Source organism: Clytia hemisphaerica, unplaced genomic scaffold (assembly GCF_902728285.1).
Source record: "Clytia hemisphaerica strain Z4C2 unplaced genomic scaffold, Clytia hemisphaerica genome assembly, whole genome shotgun sequence".
NCBI classification, from domain to species: Eukaryota; Metazoa; Cnidaria; class Hydrozoa; order Leptothecata; family Clytiidae; genus Clytia; species Clytia hemisphaerica.
In genome coordinates, this window is record NW_027103414.1 from 393275 (window position 1) to 412812 (window position 19538).

At 35.0% G+C, this 19538-nt stretch overlaps 1 protein-coding gene across 2 annotated transcripts in view; it reads right to left on the minus strand.

Annotated features, from left to right (window-relative positions):
• LOC136797490 (mucin-2-like) overlaps positions 1 to 19538 on the minus strand; it is a 34035-nt gene extending 14497 nt beyond the window's left edge. Inside the window, exon 1 of one of the 2 annotated variants that reach the window (XM_067054064.1) lies at positions 19298 to 19538. In XM_067054064.1, the coding sequence (XP_066910165.1) occupies positions 19298 to 19423 (126 nt within the window). In that variant the 5' untranslated portion in view covers positions 19424 to 19538. Of the gene's footprint in view, positions 1 to 4622; positions 4866 to 19297 lie in introns of those variants that run through there. The other variant, XM_067054063.1, reaches the window with a different exon arrangement.

The following is a 19538-nucleotide window of genomic DNA, read 5'->3' on the forward strand; positions in this document are numbered from 1 at the left end:
GTTTTAGTGGGATAAAGCGGAGAAAATAATTCCCGCACGGCAATTGGCGGCTACGAACGAAAAGGTGTATTGGCCGAATATCGAGAGTCCACTCCTAATTCCATCACCTCTCTTAAGGGCTCTGAACATAGTGAATTTTTCATATTTGCCATGTACAGAATATAGATTTCTGCCTGATGTAACCAACAAAAACATGGGATCTTATACATTTTATATTAGGCCCACTATTCATGAATCTGAAAATTTATTTGCCCGAATGTAGAGTTTACAATTATCTAAAAGTACAACCTTTTAGGATGGGTTTTCGACATTAGACTGAAACTGATTATTTTGTTGATTTTAGTACACGCTTTTTTTTATAAGAATAGTGTACTTTGGATGAGGGTCAAGTATTCTTTTAAGAAAGTGCCAAAATTGAGAGTGAGATATTCTTATAACGTACGTACTTTTATAGACTTGACCTTTTTACAATCATGAGAAATGATCAATTTGAGAGTTTTGGATTTTCGAGTGAAGATTTGGGTTAAAATTACATTTCTTCCTCAAAGCTTCAATTTATCTCTAACAAAGGAAGCAGTTTTTTCTGTTAACCAAATACAAAATGCTGTATTCTTATCAAATTCTGTGAAATTCACCCTAGAGGGTATTCTTGGGGTATTCTTACGATTTGGCCAATTTTCACCTTGATATTCTTATAGAAGATATTCTTATTTAAAAAAAGCGTGTATTTTGCCTTGATTCTTCTTTAAGATGAAAAAAAGCAAAAAGTCTGGTATTTAGCTGGATGATCTACCTTCATGCTACGGTCGCTTTTAGTGGCCTTTACCTTAGTGACTTACTATAATATTATCATGTAACAACAGGGCTATTCATTGTAATAAAGAAGTACATTTCTCAATCAACTTTGCTTTCTCTCCATTAATTTAGTTATCATGGATTTAAATGTTAACTCCCCTGAGAGGGATCTCTCCCAAAAGATGTTCAAAGAAATTGGAAGCAGAGGATCTGATAGTGCTAGCAGAATTGTGTTTGTGTGCACCCCCTGGCTCCGCAGAATTCTGTTTGCGAAAAATATCAACTATATCAGCCATGGTGCAGTGCACTGAACATTGAAAATGGTATAAAACTATAAAAAGAGAGACTTGATACCTAAGCTGGGTATCCAGACTCAAAATTTCAGATAAAAAATTTGTGGTGGAAGTGGAACAGTCTGGTACAGTTTGTTTGATACTGTACAGTATGCGAGTGAACCTCTGTTGACAGAATCTCAAAACTTTGGAAACCCAGGCAGACACACATAATTTATTATATACCATAAAACCTCTTTTACAAAATCAAAAAGCTTTTAAAACTACTTTAAACTACATCAAAACATCAGCCAGATTTACAAAGGCTCCTTTCCATCAACCATTTTGTTTAAAAATGAACCTGGGTTTTCATTTTCATTTAATCATCATTTTTTACAATGTCAGCTTTTTCCATAAATTAACTAGACAGTGGAGTTAAATAGTTTACGATCTGGATATCCAGGCTACTTGATACCTTGAAAGAAACTGGAAGTTATTGAAAGTGTCAAAACACAATATTGACAAAATAAAACAAAAAAGGAAAAACCAGAAAATTACTTTTTTTGTCATGGACAATAAAAAATTGGTCTAATTGGGCTTCCAATCCTTGAATGTGCCACATTTGTGGTCAAGGTGAGCATGCTATAATCCTTGTAAACAGTACATATATTGACAATGATTTGACATTGAACCTTTCAAAAGGCTTAATAATAATAGGTCTTTTTGTTCTCCCAAACAACTATTTTTTAATATGCGGAACTGAGTCAAAAGGTCATTAGGTTCTCCCAAATGACTGTTATGAGTGAGTGTGATATTGTTTAATGCTAGGGTTTAAACATTTAACAGCGTTGAATGGATAATGACAACTCTCAAATCAAATCTATTGGCCTTTTTTAGATCGGTACATCTGTATTAGGGAGTGATAATAAATCGGTAATTGGTATTTCAAGAGCATCTCGGTATCGGTAAAAGACCCTTTTTTATATCAGTATTTCGGTATTTTTGGTATTTTTGGTAACTATTAAAGATCATGTGAATTTTGACAGTACAAAATATTGAAATTTTCAATGAGAAAGGGCACGCCTTTGTTTTCCATGTTTTTCGGCCGACTTCTTGCAGTCTAGACTTAAAAGATTACAGAATTTGGAGTGCAGGCCGATCTTACTTTTGTTTTTCAGTGGTTTCACTTTTGATTTCAAGCCAACATCTTAGTAACCGGTTGCTTGCCCATAGTTACAGGGCTTTGTGCAAATAACTAAACATAGAAAAAATGAAATGCAACAATCTTATTGGTGGAAATCAAATAAATAGTCCACGAAGGAGCGCCACAAAGCAGCCAGTAGAAGAGACCACTTTCGTTTTTGTTGCAGATTTCGATATACAGTAAATTTTTCACAGGGATTATTTTTCAATGTGTTGTGTCAACTTGTCAGCATTGTATTGATGCAAAGCCAAAGATAAAAGAGGTAAAACTAGGCAGCCTAGCTTCTAATCCAGACGGTAATCGATAATGATCGAAGTAATTGATGAATGACTACTTATCGATTAACAATCGAGTTTCGAGTAACAAAATCTCAAAAAGATTGTGAGTATTCGATCACTTTCTTAACAACCCTTTGAGGACTCGATAACCGTTTGAGTACTTTGAATGTTATGGATTACTTTGGATAACTTCGATAACCAATTGATTACTTCGATAACCAATTGCTATCATATTATCTTTAAGAAAAACCAAAAACATATGATCGAAGGTAATCGAAAAGTAATCGAAATGATTGAACAAATCAAAAATGGTAAAAGAAAGTTCCATAATCTGGAGTCGAGTGAGTATTCGATCACCGATAAAATCGATAGGTGGTCACTGACCTTCTTCAATTATCATCGATCATTATCGATTACTTTGATCACAATCAAACCACGTTTGGTCTACTGTAATCCATAGGAGTTTAAGTCTAGACTGTCTTTTGAATAAAGGGGAAAAAATCGTCCAGTATCAGTATTTGAGGAAAAAAGTTATCGTTATATTGGTAATCAGCAATCGTTCACTAAATATTTGAGACAAAGGGGAGTTCTCGGTGTAATTTTGAACACCACAATTGATTATTGAGCGCCTTAAACTACAGTTGGAAAGTAGAGTTTTAACTCTGAGTTTTAACATGAGACTTAAGACTTACGACCTTCAGTACAGTCAAGTATCAATATTTGAGGTATTACGAAAATCGCTACTTTTTGCCGTAATCGCTTTCGTTTTTAACATAAGGTCTTAGCAACGGGTACCACGGGCATAGTTACGGGGCATTGAGAAAAAATCCTGACATAGAATTTCAAAAAGATTCACCCTATCATATTCTACATTACAAAATACACCTGTTCTATGTTGGGTTTTTTTCTTGGTGTTTTGTAGGCTTAATTATCGTCATGCAAAGTAAATAAAACCCCCTGGAAATCCTTAGGTTTTGATAAGCAAAATACTTACATACTATTGTTTACTTTTCAGGTATTCATCCAATCAGAATTCACGCTCAGAAACTTTCAACCAATCAAAATTCAACCGTGACGCGGGAAATGATCCAATCAGAATCCCGAAGCTAAAGACTACCGCCAATCAGAATTTGTTAGCGAGTGGTATTCATCCAATTGGAATCGCGTAACACGAAAGCGAAAGTGAAAGTAAAGGCGGAAATATATTCTTTTTTCTACGTGATTTGCATATATTTAGAACAGAAAGAAACGCCAATTTGTCAAAGATTTGTTTAAAACCACCTTATTTTTTGTTGAGTATTGCCTAAATTTATTGAAAAATATGCTTTTCAACATTAATCTTAAAATCTCTTTTATTATTAAGTATCCCCGGGGCGCTCAACGCCGAAAGAAAAATAAGCGGGCGGAACCGCCCTCGCAGTTTAATCCCTGGATTGAAAAAACCTGGAGAAAACCTTTTCCGTACATATAATGTAGCTAAGGAAGTAGTGATTGGAGGTTTTTGTAATTAGACAGCATGACAAAGGTTTGTTATATTTTAGCATAACAAAGACAAACTCAGGAGGTAAGGTAAATTGTGTTTTGACTGCTTTTAACTGTTTTTCTAATAAAGAATATCTTCAAACTTGACTTCACTGACCTTAGGATCTCTGGATTCAAAAGCTCAAATTTGCTCGAATGAGGCTTGGAATATAGCCTAGAAGCCACCAAACCCCTCTAAAATCGAAATATTCAATGGAAGAAAGTGGAAGTGCTAAAATAGCAATTCTCGCCGGAACTTTAAATTCTGAAAAACGTTAAAGTACACTAAAATCTCAATATATTTCGAGGGAGATTGAGGGTAAAAAATGCTCTGTACTGTATATCAGTATTACAAAGTCCTGTACGTCCCCCACAATCTAATGTCTCATGATAAACAAAAAATTCTCATTTATAACTAGGAAATCACTTTGAAAATTCTCAAATACCCTGATGAAAATCAAGGCTCGGATCCCCACTAGTAGAGCTATTGTTTATACTGGTACATGTCTTTAAAATGGCAAACATCAAAAAACAAACATTGTATATACCTACCTCAGGATGATTTACAATTGGTAATAACCATAAAATGTACCCAACCAAGCCAAATACACCAAACCCAATAAGCAGGCTCTCCCGAAATTCCCTTGAGCAACGATATTTTGGAGGGGATCTTCTGCCTCCATTCCAGCATCTAAACATTCTTACAGTATAGACATTATTAATTTTTCACATGCTGCTGCCACAGACCTTTATATATCCCTCAAATACTTTTGGTGATGTATCAATTTTTTTTTTGAAGCTAAATAAAAGTTAGAAATTTATAGAAAATTTCATGGCAAAAGCTCTATTATTTCAGGAGCTATTACCATTAATTTGACCTACGAACAGAAAGAGCCCCCCCCCCCCTCTAGTACGAATTGGGTTAAACAAGTTCGTATTGTTCTTTTCAAATCATGATATATCATCTGAAATAGGTTGGGAGTTTGATTTTGTAATCTAATGATACATTAAACTGGCCCTTAAATAAATTCTGGCCTGTAAAAAATACCAACACATCAAGTAACTAGATCAAAACAATAAAATCTTAATTGGCTTATTATCATTGTCTATCACTGGTCAAAATTTCAAGTTCATCGTTCTTTCCAAACGCTCAAAACTGGGTTGATAGGGATGGAAAAAACAAGTTAAAATTCATTCGATTTAAGTGTATTGATATTCCATCAGCAATCGACATTTTTCGTCAATTTTCAGCTAATTAGACTATATAAAATAGTCTAATTTATTACCCTATCGACTATTTTGATGGTGTTCTTGACTGTATAAGTAAAAAAGAAAAATTCTTTATTCGTCTTTTAATTTCATTGTGAGTGTTTTTTTTTGCTTTAATTAACGAGCCAGAAGCTGAAAACCATTAGATCGTAATTCATTTTTATAAGTTACGCTTAGGCGAGACGAATTTAATTTGTTGTTCTACGGGCAGATCGTTAGCAAAATATGGGTCGGTCGGTCGGCAAAATAAGAATAAATTCTTCATTTATCAGGGTTGGTAAAGTACCGAATATGTTTTCAAAAAAATATCTGGTCCAAAAATTCACTTCTTTTTTTATCTTCGATGAAGATAATAAAATCTTAGTGTATGGAATGCTTGATTTTTGAAATTTTTCAATTTCTTGAATTAATTTTCAGCTTTATTCAAATTTGATTATTACAAATAACTAGTGTGTAAAATATATTGTAGTTGAAATTCAATATTATATTTTTTTTTGATTTTAGCAAAAATAGGGTCGGTCGGGCCCGTAGAACAACAAATTAAATTGGTCTCGCTTTATAAGAAAAATAAAAATTACTTTTCTTAAGCACAGCCCATGTTGAAAGCCATTTCCACTTTGATAAATAGATATTGATTTGTTTCTTATAAAGATGATGCTTAAAAGAAAAACAAAAACTACCAAATGTTTGGCATAGTCAAAAAACAATACGATTGAATACTTTGAAAAATTAATGTTATTATTAAAAAAAAATCAAAAATACTTAAGTCCAAAAGATCAGGTTTTACAGAAATGTAATTACATATTTGTGTAGCTCCAGCAGTCCGAAATTACATATCTGCGCATAACAATCGCATTAATTTGAAAATGAAGAACCATTATAAAAACAACTATGATCAAATAGACTGTGACTGATTTTTCCGACCCTTAGAGAGACTTTGAAAGGTGAAAAAACCGACCCTTACCGTCCGCACATACCCATCATCCATTTTTGCCTAAGTACTCTCCCCCCCCGGGTGATCATGATAAGAAAGAAAGGTAAACCGCCAGAAACCGCAGAAAAACATGGCGACTATTATTTGGGTGATAGATTTTTTAAATCCTCCTAATGCTTTGGCAGAGAATTCATAGCGAAAGCTACTTGCTAGTAATATCTAATACAGTTTCTTTGATTTACTTGACCATAGACTTGACTTAGATGATAACGCAGTAAAAATAGTATCATAACTAGACGGTTCCCGTCGTCGCAAACACCGGTTTAGCTGATGCTCTCTAACTTTATTTTTAAGGGGAATTCGAATGAGTTTTCATTAACCACGGGAGTATATCTATTAGTTGAAAGATTTCTCGTTAATACCCTTTTATCTTCACAGTGTATAAGAATGGAAAAGATATAGGACAAGACAAATAGTAAAACACTAAAAGGGTCAATGACAAGTCGGGTGTTTAAGATAAAAACTGCAATTATTGCTCTTTTCGGAAATTATTGCCCAAAACGGCAATTTTTTCAACGATGAAATGCTGAATCACCAGAAAAATAAAAAAAGTAAATATATAAATGAAAATTGCCGTTTTCGGCAATTATTGCTGTTTTTGGAAATAAAAGTTGATTTTATTATTGAACACGTGGTATTTGACACCCTCGCGATAAGTAGGCCCACTGTGCCTCGTTTAGCTTTGTTTTCAACTGGTTTTTGTTGGAAATGCAGATAACAAAATCAAGTCATATGTAAACAAATTTACAACGGGGGTTTTTTATCTCTTTCTGGCTGTGTTTCAGCATCGATGCAGGATCTTTTAACATAGTATTTTAGAACTTTTCATGTTATTGAGCAACGAAAAATTGAAAAAATCACTTTTTAAAATCCGAAAAACCTTTCCCTCGATGCAATCTTATATCCTTCAAAACACCTTTAACATCTTTGCCCTTATAAGGTCAACACTTTTCTGCTGACTCTGCATTTCACCGTTAAAAAATTGCTGTTTTCGGCAATAATTTCCGAAAAGAGCAATAATTGCAGTTTTTATCTTAAACACCCGACTGATGACTCATATTATACTAACTTTTCTTTAATTTTCAGCGCCCTATAACTTGATTTCTATTTGGATGGATACCATCAAATTTTGGTCTCATGGCGGTACCCTTGGAAGGTGTATTCATTCCACTATCTTATGGTTTCACAGATTGGTAGCCAAAGAAAGCTCTCCAAGATTAAATGACAGATAAATTCCAATCTGAACATATTTTGGAAAGCTCTGAAATGACGAAAAGATAAGTTAATCACCTCAAACATCTCAAAACAATCAATAACTATGCCAGATATAAAAAAATATCGATAAAATCCATTTATTTTTATCTTAAGAGATTCGCATCTCGGACTTCGATGAGTAAAGAGCTCTAAAGATTTTTTGGCGCTCACACCATCTTGAACATTCAACATGTCGATTACAACAAGAAATCAACAAAACCAACAAGAAAAAGAATTTATGAAAGAAAACTTTAACAAAATAAATGAAAAACTTGACAAATTAACACTAGATGAACTCAACATCCAAAAAGATATAACCGAACTAAAAAATGTAATCATAAAAAACTTGGTCGAGTCAAACAAAAAATTGCAAAAAACTGTTGAAAATCTAAAAAATAAAGTGAACAAGCTAGAACAACGTGAGAAGGAACAAACAATAAACATAGAAAAGCAAAATCAATATGGAAGGCGAAATAATGTGGAAGTCAGTGGCATATGCAATGATGTAAGAGATGAAGAACTGGAAGATAAAGTAATTAAGATTTTGGAAAAGATTGATGTGAAAGTAACGAAGAACGATATAGAGGCATGCCACAGACTTCCACCAACAAGAAACAACAAAACAAAAAGAACAATTGTCAGGTTTGTGAACAGAAAAAACTCAGAAAAATGTTTAAAAAACAAAAAGAAACTTGGAAATGTCAACTTTAATGAACTTGAACTACCGGACTTGCCAATCTACATCAGTGAAAATCTCAACGACCACTTTAGAGAACTTTCTTGGATGTGTCGTTCGTTAAAAAGAGAAAACCTTATCTTTTCCTACAAGTTTCAAAATGAATCCTTGGTTGTCACAGCCAAGGAAAACAGCAATGCCAAAATCAAAGTTTCGCATAAGGACCATCTACTAAAATATTACAACAATTTCTTCAACCCAGATAATAACATTGAAACTACTGAGTAGCTTATTTCATATTTTTTGCATGTCTTCGGGTCTTCGAACAATTTTCTTACTTCTCCGCCATATTAGTTTACAATTTTTTTCATAACAAATCAGTTGCTAAGCACTTTTGTCCAATACGATTTTTCAAGATGGTGTGCTAGCTATGGTCTGTACACTAGTGTTGTTTTTCTCATTCAAAGACAGTGGTGCTTTTTCAAATTCCGTGGTTTTTTGCTTTCCTGTCAGAGGTTTGTTCTTTTTTCTTCTTTAAAAATCTAGATTATTTTATTTTATACCTATTTGTGTCAGTTTTGTTTGTATAAGTTTCTTCCATCCCTTTTATTCTCTGCCTGACCTGTGCTGTGTGTCCCGAGTGTGTCTGTTTTTTAGAATCTATGCCTGAAATATTCCCTTGCTCAGTTTGTACTAAGAATGTCAGTGAAAAATGTAACTCAATCCAATGTGATATTTGTGACCATTGGATCCACCAAAGAAAATGCTCTGGTCTCACGTTAAAACAATTTGAAGTCCTTTCCCTTTCTGGGACCTGGTTTTGTCCGAATTGCATCAATTACTCCCTTCCTTTTCCTGTTGAATTAAACATTAATAATTCTAATGGTGATGCTCCTGGTGACATGAGTGATAAACTTCGATCCTTAATATCTGATCTCAACAAGGTCGTCACTAGCCTTAGTGACGAAATTGATGATGAGCTTGAATTTCAGTTTCAAGCTCATAGCTGTAGTTATGTTGACTGCGATGAATTCAAATCGCTTGCAGCCAACACTCCATCTAAATTCTCTGCCTTTCACCTGAACATTGCTTCACTTTCAAAACATTTTGACGACCTTGAAGATTTGCTTGCCCTCCTCAATTCTAAATTTAGTGTCATAGGGATTTCAGAAACCAAAAGCCTTGTTGACACCGAAACAGAAAGTCCTCTCGAAAAAAAAGAGGACTTTGCTATACCAGGTTACGAAAAGTTTTTTACACCAACTGAATCTTCTAAAGGTGGAGTAGCCTTATATATTTCACACTCTTTCTCTTACAAACCTAGGACAGACCTAGACCAAGTTTGCTATTCTTCATGTAGTCTTGAATCATGCTTTGCTGAAATTATCCTACCAAACAGTACCAATATCATTGTTGGTACTATATATCGCCATCCAAAAATGGTTGGCTTCAATCAAGATTTTCTAAAACCTCTGCTTAGTAAAATTTCTTCTGAGAAAAAGCAACTCCTCCTTCTTGGAGACTTCAATCTTAATCTTTTAAAATGCGAGGATGATTCAGAAATAATGTCCTTCATGGATATCCTCGATTCTAATCTTATACTTCCACAGATCCTTTTACCAACAAGAATAACTGAGGACTCAAGGACTCTCATTGATAATATTATTTCTAGCCCATCTGATAATGGAACTGTATCTGGCAACATATGCTTTTCCATATCAGATCATCTCCCCCAGTTTTGTCTCTTTCCATCATTTGAAGGTAAGTTTCCCGGTGAAGATAATACTTTTTTTCAGCAAGACTGGTCTCGTTTCAACCGAGAAGAATTTATTCTGGATTTTCTTGAAGTTGATTGGGACACCCTTTTTTTGAGATTTGGTCATAATCCAGACTCCTGTTTCAATATTTTTAATGACAGAATGAAAGTACTTGTAGAGAGACATCTACCCACAGTCAAACTTACCAAACGTCAAGTTAGATCAAAAACAAAACCATGGATAACGCCAGGAATTTTGAAGTCAATAAAAAAACGTGACCACTACCAAACAAAACACGCTAAGGCTAAAACTAAGGAGTCCAAAGATCGACTCTATGAATTATATCGTAGGTATCGAAATATGATAGTCACTTTGACTAGACGTAGTAAAAAAAACCACTACATCAGATATTTTGATTTCCATTCTAAAAACTCTAGAAAAGTCTGGTCTGGTGTTCGCGATATAATCTCAACAAGGGCTAACTCAGAATCACCCATTTCAATCATCACAGGTGACTCTTTGACATCAGATCCTGAGAAAGTAGCCAATTCCTTCAATGATTTCTTCACTACTATAGCTGATTCTATTCGTGAAAAAATGCCGCCTTCTTACAATCACTTCAGCAGTTTCATGAAAGATCCAAATCTGCATTCCATCCTCTTAGCACCAACCACTAATCAAGAAATTGCGAAGGTGATTGGCTCTTTCTCATAAATAAAGCAAGTGGTCCTCATAGTATTCCTATAAAAATCCTTAAACTTTTAAGACTTGATATTTCTGTGCCAATATCGGCGCTGATAAACTACTCCTTTCTCAGTGGTATTTTTCCCTCTACTCTCAAAATATCCAAAGTTGTGCCTGTCTTCAAACACAAAGGTTCTCCCCTTGAAGTCTCTAATTATAGGCCAATTTCACTCTTATCTAACATTGAAAAAATTTTTGAGAAAGTGATGTACTCACGTCTTTCTGATTTTCTTGAAAACCATAATCAAATCTACTCTCGACAATTTGGTTTTCGTAAGGCTCACTCTACTGAGCATACACTCATTAATATTGTCGAACGTATCCGAAACTATCTTGACAATGGTGGGTTTGCCTGTGGTGTATTTGTCGATCTACAAAAGGCTTTCGACACAGTTGATCACGAAATCTTACTTGAAAAACTTGATCACTACGGAGTCAGAGGCATTGTTAATGACTGGTTCCGATCTTACCTCACTAACCGCTCCCAGTATGTTTCTCTTTCAGGCTCAAATTCCCTTTTAAAATCTATTAATCATGGAGTTCCTCAGGGTTCAGTCTTGGGTCCTCTGCTGTTCTTGTTGTATATAAACGATCTTCACCGCTGTATAAGAACCTCTGAAACATATCATTTTGCTGATGATACTCATTTACTAAATTTTTCAAAAACTGTATGGAGTCTTTGTGGGAGGGTTAATGCTGATCTCAGAGTTTTAGTCAGCTGGCTTAATGCCAACAAAATTTCTTTGAATGCTAGCAAAACTGAGTTTGTTATTTTTCGTTCCCCTTGGAGACAGATGGACTGTATTCCAAGAATTAAGCTTTGCGGGAAAATTCTATCACCAAGTAAGAGTGTGAAGTATTTGGGTGTTCACCTTGACAATCATCTAAACTGGAAGGTTCATACTTCTTTCGTTGCTGCTACATTGAGAAGGGCAAATGGGGCAATATCCAAACTTCGTCACTATGTTCCAATTCACATCCTTCTAAACATTTATCATGCAATTTTTGCTTCTCATGTTCGCTATGCTAGTCAACTCTGGGGACTGTGTGACAATACTGTCACACATAGAATTCTTACTCTTCAAAACACTGCACTAAGACTCATGACCTTTAGTGAACCAAGAACTTCTGCCACTCCCCTGTTTGCTGAACTTAAATTACTCAAAATCTTTGATCAGGTGAAAGTAATGAATATCTTATTTATTCAAAAATACCTCCAGGGTAATCTTCCATCTGATGTCCTATCAACACTTAATTTTGATGAAATTGATCACAAAACTGGCACCAGGGGCAAAGCTATTAAACTACTAAAACTTTCAACGGTCAAAACCACAAATTTTGGACTTAACTCTTTCTCTCGTCTTTCGTCAAAACAATGGAATGAGTTACTAATAAATCATCCTGACACTGATTTTCACAACCTTGATACTGATGAACTAAAATCTTTAGCTACAAAATTCTATTTAGACAAATACAAAGCTGAAAACGAATAATCTTTGTGTGTGTGTGTGTGTGTGTGTGTGTGTGCGTAATTGTGTGTGCATGAGCTTAGTGTGTTTTCCCAGGGTGGGAGGGGGTGGGTCGTGTAACAGGAAGAACTTTATAGATAAAACTACTCAAAGAAATTTTCATAAAATAAAAGTAAAAATATTTCTTATATTCATTATTTTGTGTCACTATTAATATTATGATAATCGTTTATTCATTTGTTCTTTAGTTCTGTAATAATTTTTCAGTTTCTTCTAGGTTCCCCATTGTATTAGAGAAATCTATTTTTTTTTTGTAAGGGGTTATCCTGCTGTGTTGCAGCGAAAATATATTCAATATAGAGAGCAGGAAATCAGTTTAAGTGTCTTTTAAGTGTGCAAAAATTCCTAGGATCATATATAAGTCAGATATCAGGAAATATTGATGATAATGGTTAGGTAGTGCATAGCTTTAACTATTTTGAAAGATCTAGATGGTTAAAAAACTTTTCTTCTTATTATTTATGAGCTCCCTAAAATATGCTCCAGATTGTGCTAACAATATTTTAAAAGTTATTGGCCCAGCGCTAGCCTGGGAATCCAAGCTCATAATTTTAGAAAAAACAAAAAATACCTCACCTCACAAAGTTCTAAAATTATAGAGCTTGGTGCAGGTAGATTAGTCTGACACAGAATGTTATAAACAGTCTGTGTGTGAACCCTTGTTGACAGAGTTTCTGAACTTTGGAAACCCAGGCAAACACACATAATCAACTTACCATAAAAACTCTTTCACAAGCTCTAAAGGCTTTCAAAACTACTAAAAACCACATCAAAACATCAGCCACATGTATTTAGACTTCCAGCCAACAGCCATTTTGTTTCGAAATGAATCTATGTTTTCATTTTTATTTGTTTTCCTTTTTTCTGCAGAGTCAGCTTTTTCCATAAATTATGCGCGCGCATCGAAATTATCAAAATGCGCGCGAAAGTACTGCTAAGTAATACGCCAAAAGCTGGCCAATCAGGCCGAACCTGCATTGCAGGGAAAAATGTCCCTGCAAGCGAGCTACCTGCACCAAGCGTTAAACAGTCGAGTACTATTGCAAATTAGGAGAAATGCGGGTATTTCGCTTAAATAGGATGAATTATCCTAAATAAGATAAAATCGATAGCTTAGTTAGGAGAAATAGAAGAAAAAGTTGATTTTCTGAACAAATTCAGAGATCCGCGTCTTTATTACTCTCTAAATCAATTGTGCTCATACAGAAGATCATTTTAAACCAAAAGTTAGCTTCTTATCAGCGCGGAGTGAAAAAATATAAGCATTTATCCTATTTTGGATAAAATGTACTAAATAGGAGAAATAGTATTTTTGTTTACTCTCTTTCCCGTAATAAAAAAGATAAAAAATTAAAAAGGTTTGAGTGGACGAAAAGTGTCGAAAGCGTTCAATCGTGTCTGTTACAAGTTTAATACATCTTAATTTCTATATCTTCAAAACATGAGTCAAGTTTTTACTAAAAGAATTAGATGTTTAACATCTGAAGTGTTTCAAGAAGCCGATTTGGAAGATATTGTTCAGCACAACCGATTCAGGTTCGACAATAATCTCCGTAAAAAGCCCTTTTTAGGGTTTTATTCTACAGTCAATGGGTATCATCGCTTTCACGTGAGACCCTACTCATGCAGGATGACTTGTATGAGAGAACCAGAAAACAATTATGACCCAAAGGCGATCAAAATTCTGAAAGAAGATGGTACATGTGTTGGAAGGATGCCAGCGACATGCTGCCGCATTGTATCCAAGTACATCGATCTTGGCCATATAATTAAAACCAGTGTTTACTGGAAAAATGATAAATGGCAACATGGACCCTCCATTGATTTTGGTGATGGCCCTAAACTCGTTTCTTTTTATGCTTTCGAGTTCGAATCCGTCCAGAAGAGAAACGAACTCGCAGAAGAACTGATGAATAAATTAATTGCCGTTGAAGAAGCTCACGTCCCTTGAACAGTAGCGGCCTGGCTTAAATTTCTTGGTGGTGCAAACTATGAAATTGGCGCCCCTGGTATTTTTGTCCTTCTTTGCGCCCCCCATCATTAAGTGAAGATATTAAACTATCTTAACTTTTTCTCCTTATCAGTACACAAAATTCCAAACATTAAACATGACTACTTTCTAACGCGAGATGGTCTTACTTTACTCTCCATTAAAATCAATGGCTGAAAGAGGCCCCCAAAATTCAGAAGTGGGGAGGAAGGGTTCGTTGTAACTTTGGCGCCGCAGGCAAAAAAATTTGATGTAAGAAAGGTCAAACAGTCTAAAAGATCTTCTAAAACGGAGAAAGTTAGTCAGTAAATAAGATCACAAAAACCACAGCGAGAATTAACAAGTTTTGATCATTTTGGCAATCTCTCATTTTGGGGGTGAGCATTCTCTTTAACCCCTGGTGGATACGCAACAGTTCTCTTACTTCTGATTCAATAGTGATCGAAGTTTTGAAAAAATTAAAGAGAACAGATTGTAAGAGGGTAGATAAGCGCCGCAGGCGAAAAAAATTAACATTTTACTCATAGAAAGCGCTATAAACGTGCGGAAGGGCGCCAAATTGCCCAATTAAACATGAACAAAATTTTGGCGCCCCCTTGAAAAGCTCTTTTGGCGCCCCTCTCAGATCTTTCTGGGTGGTGCACTGCACACCCTGCACCCCCTGCCAGGCCGCCACTGCTTTGCATGTTCTGGAGGTTTTTTTTCAAAATAGAAAACCAACACTTTCTCCGTCTTTTATTCTTTCATTCAGACTTTTTTCACTTTTCATCTTTAGTCAAGACATTCACGTCATTGATGCAAGAGCTGCTTGTCGAATATCCTGGATTTTACACTTTGGGTGGTCGTCTTAGTCAGCCAACCTCAACTTCAACTTATGGGCAGGTCGTTCTGATTTTTCTATTGTTAAATTATTGTTATTCAATTGTTTTGTTAGATTTTAGCTGGATTTGATTTGGATTTCCAAATGTTTTTGTGAAGTTTCAAACAAAAATTAATAAGCAAAAAAAGTAAATACCCTTCACACTTGTGACAGTCTTTGACATGAGATGAAAAATTTGAAGTTTATAATCTCTTAAAGTTTTTGATCATCTTATCTGCATATCTTCTCTTTTCTCTCCAACTAGTCCAAACTGATCTAAAATTATCAATCCAATACATTTGTTAGTAGATATTTATCTTTTGATGATAGTTTTATTATATGGTTAAAAATATATATGATTTTGTAGAAAAATATACATTTTTTAGCTCATAAAAAAGCTAAAATGGACAACTGGTGCTAGATTTCTCCCTGTACTTAGCTTACCTTATTTGCAGCTATATAGACTCTCATTGAAGTAAACCTTTCTTTAGAACGTGAGAAAGTGAACAGTATATTTCAAGAGAGCTAATATCTAAGAATAAATTTCCAAAAGACTCGAGCTGTCAAAGAAAACAGTAGCCATTTTTTTTTACCATTTTTTTGATTTGTCTCACTGCTCGTTCTACGTTCGTTTTCAAGCACCTTTTTACGGCGTCGATAGTATCTTTTTGAATGAAACACCGATTGTCTCAATTTAGTCGGTTCCGTAAACTTTTCCCTCTTTTTTTCTTCCCTCATTAATTATTCATGATCATAACTAACATAGTATAATAGAAAGAGAAGCGTGCAACCTCCTCTATTTTCTATCTCTTTGCTTAGTGGCCAAATAATATATCCTGTTTGTACTGGCTGAAGGGGGAGTACCTTAAGGGAAGAAATTTTCGCGAAACACACCAAAATTGTCAAATCGCGAAATTAAATTCCGCGAAATTAGATTTTTTTCTTCTTCTTTTATTTTGTTGTTTTTGACCAGGTGTTACCGTGGAGGTATAAAGAAAGACAGGAGAAGTATGCTATTGTAACCAAGCTCGCCCTACGATTAAAAAAGTTACGATGTATGCATGCTCATAATCTCATATATCGTGCATTTTTAATGAGCTCTTTTATCCATAGGTTAAATCTTATTGGCTCATTTAAGCTTTAGAAATTAGATGAGACGAGATTCATTGTTTCTGACATCAGTGTAAAAAATTTGGACTAAAAAAAGGCCTGTAAACTTGGCAATCCTTCATCAAATATAAGATTTTTCGATCAATGTTTTCTTTCAGGTGAACTCTATTGCTTGATACTTCCTCCAAAATCTCCAGCGATTTTATGTCTACAAATTGAGTCTGAAATCGTTGTGCTTATAAAGAACTTTTCATTTTCTGGCTTGAGAAAATATCTTTCAAAACAAATTGAACGGATAGCGAAATGGAACATAAATTTGTTTCGTGGACGAGTTTTATCTAATTTTCGTATATTAAAAGGCTAGAATCTTCAATACTGATTATTAGAATGTTCAGAGCAAACTTGAGTTCTACTAAAAAGTCTTATTTCATCGGGCGAGCTTAGAATTTCTTTTGATACATTTTATAAAAGAAATCAAAAGACTTTAACGACCAATTACCGACACATTCAACTCCTGTTTTCTTTATACCTCTATGGTGTTACCAAAAAATATGGACACAATTAATTTTTAAGCATTATAACGTGTATTTTTTATCAAATATATAAATAAAAATAAACAACTCCGTGATGCTTAAAAGTTAATCTAAGTTGATAACTTCTTCTCAATCGCGAAATTAAATTCCGTGAAACTTTTGAAATCGGCTCATTCGCGAAATTAAATTCCGCGAAATTTACCATTTTGAAACTCTGATTCGCGAAATTAAATTCCGCGAAAATTTCTTCTCGCGAAAATTTCTTCCCTTAAGGTAATGTATTTGTGGTAATTTGTTATTCAAAATTTACATAGGTTATTTACTTTTTATTTAAATTATACAATCTTATAATTTGTATGTATGGATAATGGGTCTTGGGACCTTTTGATACTTAAAATCTAGATAGATAGATATAGATAGCTCACATTATTTGAAGCAAAACTGGAAAGTTTAAGTCAAAAGCACAACGCTCACAGAATTATGCTAGATTTTGAGATTTTTCGCATAAATTATGCAAAATTTTTTATTTTGCATAGAAAAACTGTAGAAATATTTCCCAAAATGTTAAATTAATACTATGAAATTTCATTAAATTACTCTTTAAAATTGCCTAATATGTTTGATTTTTGCATCAATTTCCGCATAAATTATATGTAAAATGGTGCATTTTGATGTCCTAAATGTTTCAGATGTCTCAAATTTTCTTTAAAGTTGAATGATTATTGACCCTCTATCATTTTTGAGAGTTTGAACTCAGAAAATTAGCCAAAAACTAGTGTGGATGAAAAATATATCAATGTTTAATTTAATTTTTGCATATGCAGCTTCTTGACATATAAGTATTGCTTATATATAATGCGTTAATGTCATTTTCTTTTCCATACATGATGACGAAACTACCCTCCAAATTTCAGGTAATTTCATAACCACATAAAAAATTATTGGATTTTGAAATTGGAAAACCATCAAAAAGTGTATATTTCGGTGCTATTTCATATGCCATTTCTGGGCTAAATTGTCAACCTCAAATGTCCAAAAAGGTGCTATTTTAGCGGAATCAAAATCTCAATATCTCCGGAACCGCTTATCATTAGGAGGTGTATGACCCTTCATTTTTTTTTTTTTGAAGCTCTACTACAAGATGAACTATAGGTTTGATTGCCAGTCAGAATAGTTTCAATTTGACCCTGGAATGGCTAACATAAGATGTCCTTGTACACATTTCATTTGGTAGTCAAACATTATTTGGGTGAAAACAATTTCATTCATTCAACAAAAAGAGATTAGATACAGTTTGCAGAACATGGCCAATCATCCAGATTTCCAGGGCAGTCTTAAAATTTTCAAAGTGCAAGACTGCAAGGTAGATTTCTAAACAAAGACCCTTAGCGGGACTTTGGAAGTCCAAAAAAGGTACCCTTTAAGGCCTGGGGGAGCACTCAAGGTAAATGACCTACAAAACGTTCGGCCCTTAAGGGTAGGTTTTTCATAGTTCAGCTAGTGCACTGTAAGGGTAGGAAATTGTGATAAAAGGCCAATTTTTTGGTAAAATTGGCACAAAATTGGTCAATTTTGGAGGAAAAATTCCACGTTTTCTTGGAAAATTGCAAGAATTTTCGCCCTTACAGGCGAGAAATTTTGAAAAAGTGCACTGTAAGGCGGTCATCGAAAAATTGTTCTATTCGCCTCACCCGCCCGCATCAAATTTTCCGCTGATTTTCCAGTGCAGAGATGCAGAAAAAAATCTGGGAAAAGCAATTTGTTCTTTTAAAGTATAGCTTTTTTCTCATTGCTCTGAAGACCATCGAAAATTTGTTTTGCTCGCGTTACAACCCGCCCCTGAGTTACTGACGTGATAAAAAAAAACCCGGGAATGTTTTTGACCGCCCGTCCGCCCGCATGCATTTTTAACACCCGTTGCGACGCGAACAGAGCATTTTTTCGATGACCGCCTAAGGGTATGATTTTTCATAGAAATTCACTGCACTCTAAAAGGGTCCGATTTTATGGGCCAAATTTTGGGCCGAACGTATGGTCGTTTTCAGATCGAGTGCCCCCAGCGCCAGCCCGGGGGGTACTACCCTTGTCGACCGACGGGGGTGCTCCGCTGAGGTTCGAAAAATGGACCCTACATACGTGGGACTCGAAATTTGCGAAAAAAGTGACCCTGAATGGCATGGGACTGAAATTCCAAAATTTTCTCAAATTTTCTACTTTTTCCCCAAATTTTCCAAAAAAAGGCACCCTACGAGGGACTGATTTTTCTATTTTGGTGTTTTTGCGACCCTACCTGGGACTCGTGGAGGTTAAAAAAGGTACCCTGACCAGCGGAGCATCCCCGTAACCCATCTTGCCCTAGTACCCCCCCGGGCCCCCAGGCCTTAAGGGCAGCACATACCGTACCCTCCATTTGCCTAAGTACCCCCCCCCCCCCGGGTTCACTACACTGTCACTGTACAGGTACAAGTTTAAAGGCCACAAATACAGTAGATTTCAGATCAAGAGCACTCACCTCCTTGTTCTTTTCAATAGAATATGTTGAGATGATACTAGTTAATCCAACCAAACCAAAAACAATGAGGAAAATGTCTATATACCTAACAAACAAATACTTTATCCTCGACCGAGAAAGCATCATTGTTCCACCTTTTACTGGACAGTACTATGGTACTACTCTGCTACTGCACCAAAAGACCAAAAAAATTATGTTTATGCTGAGCGTGTTGTTTGATTGGGTTTCTGTTTGATTGGCA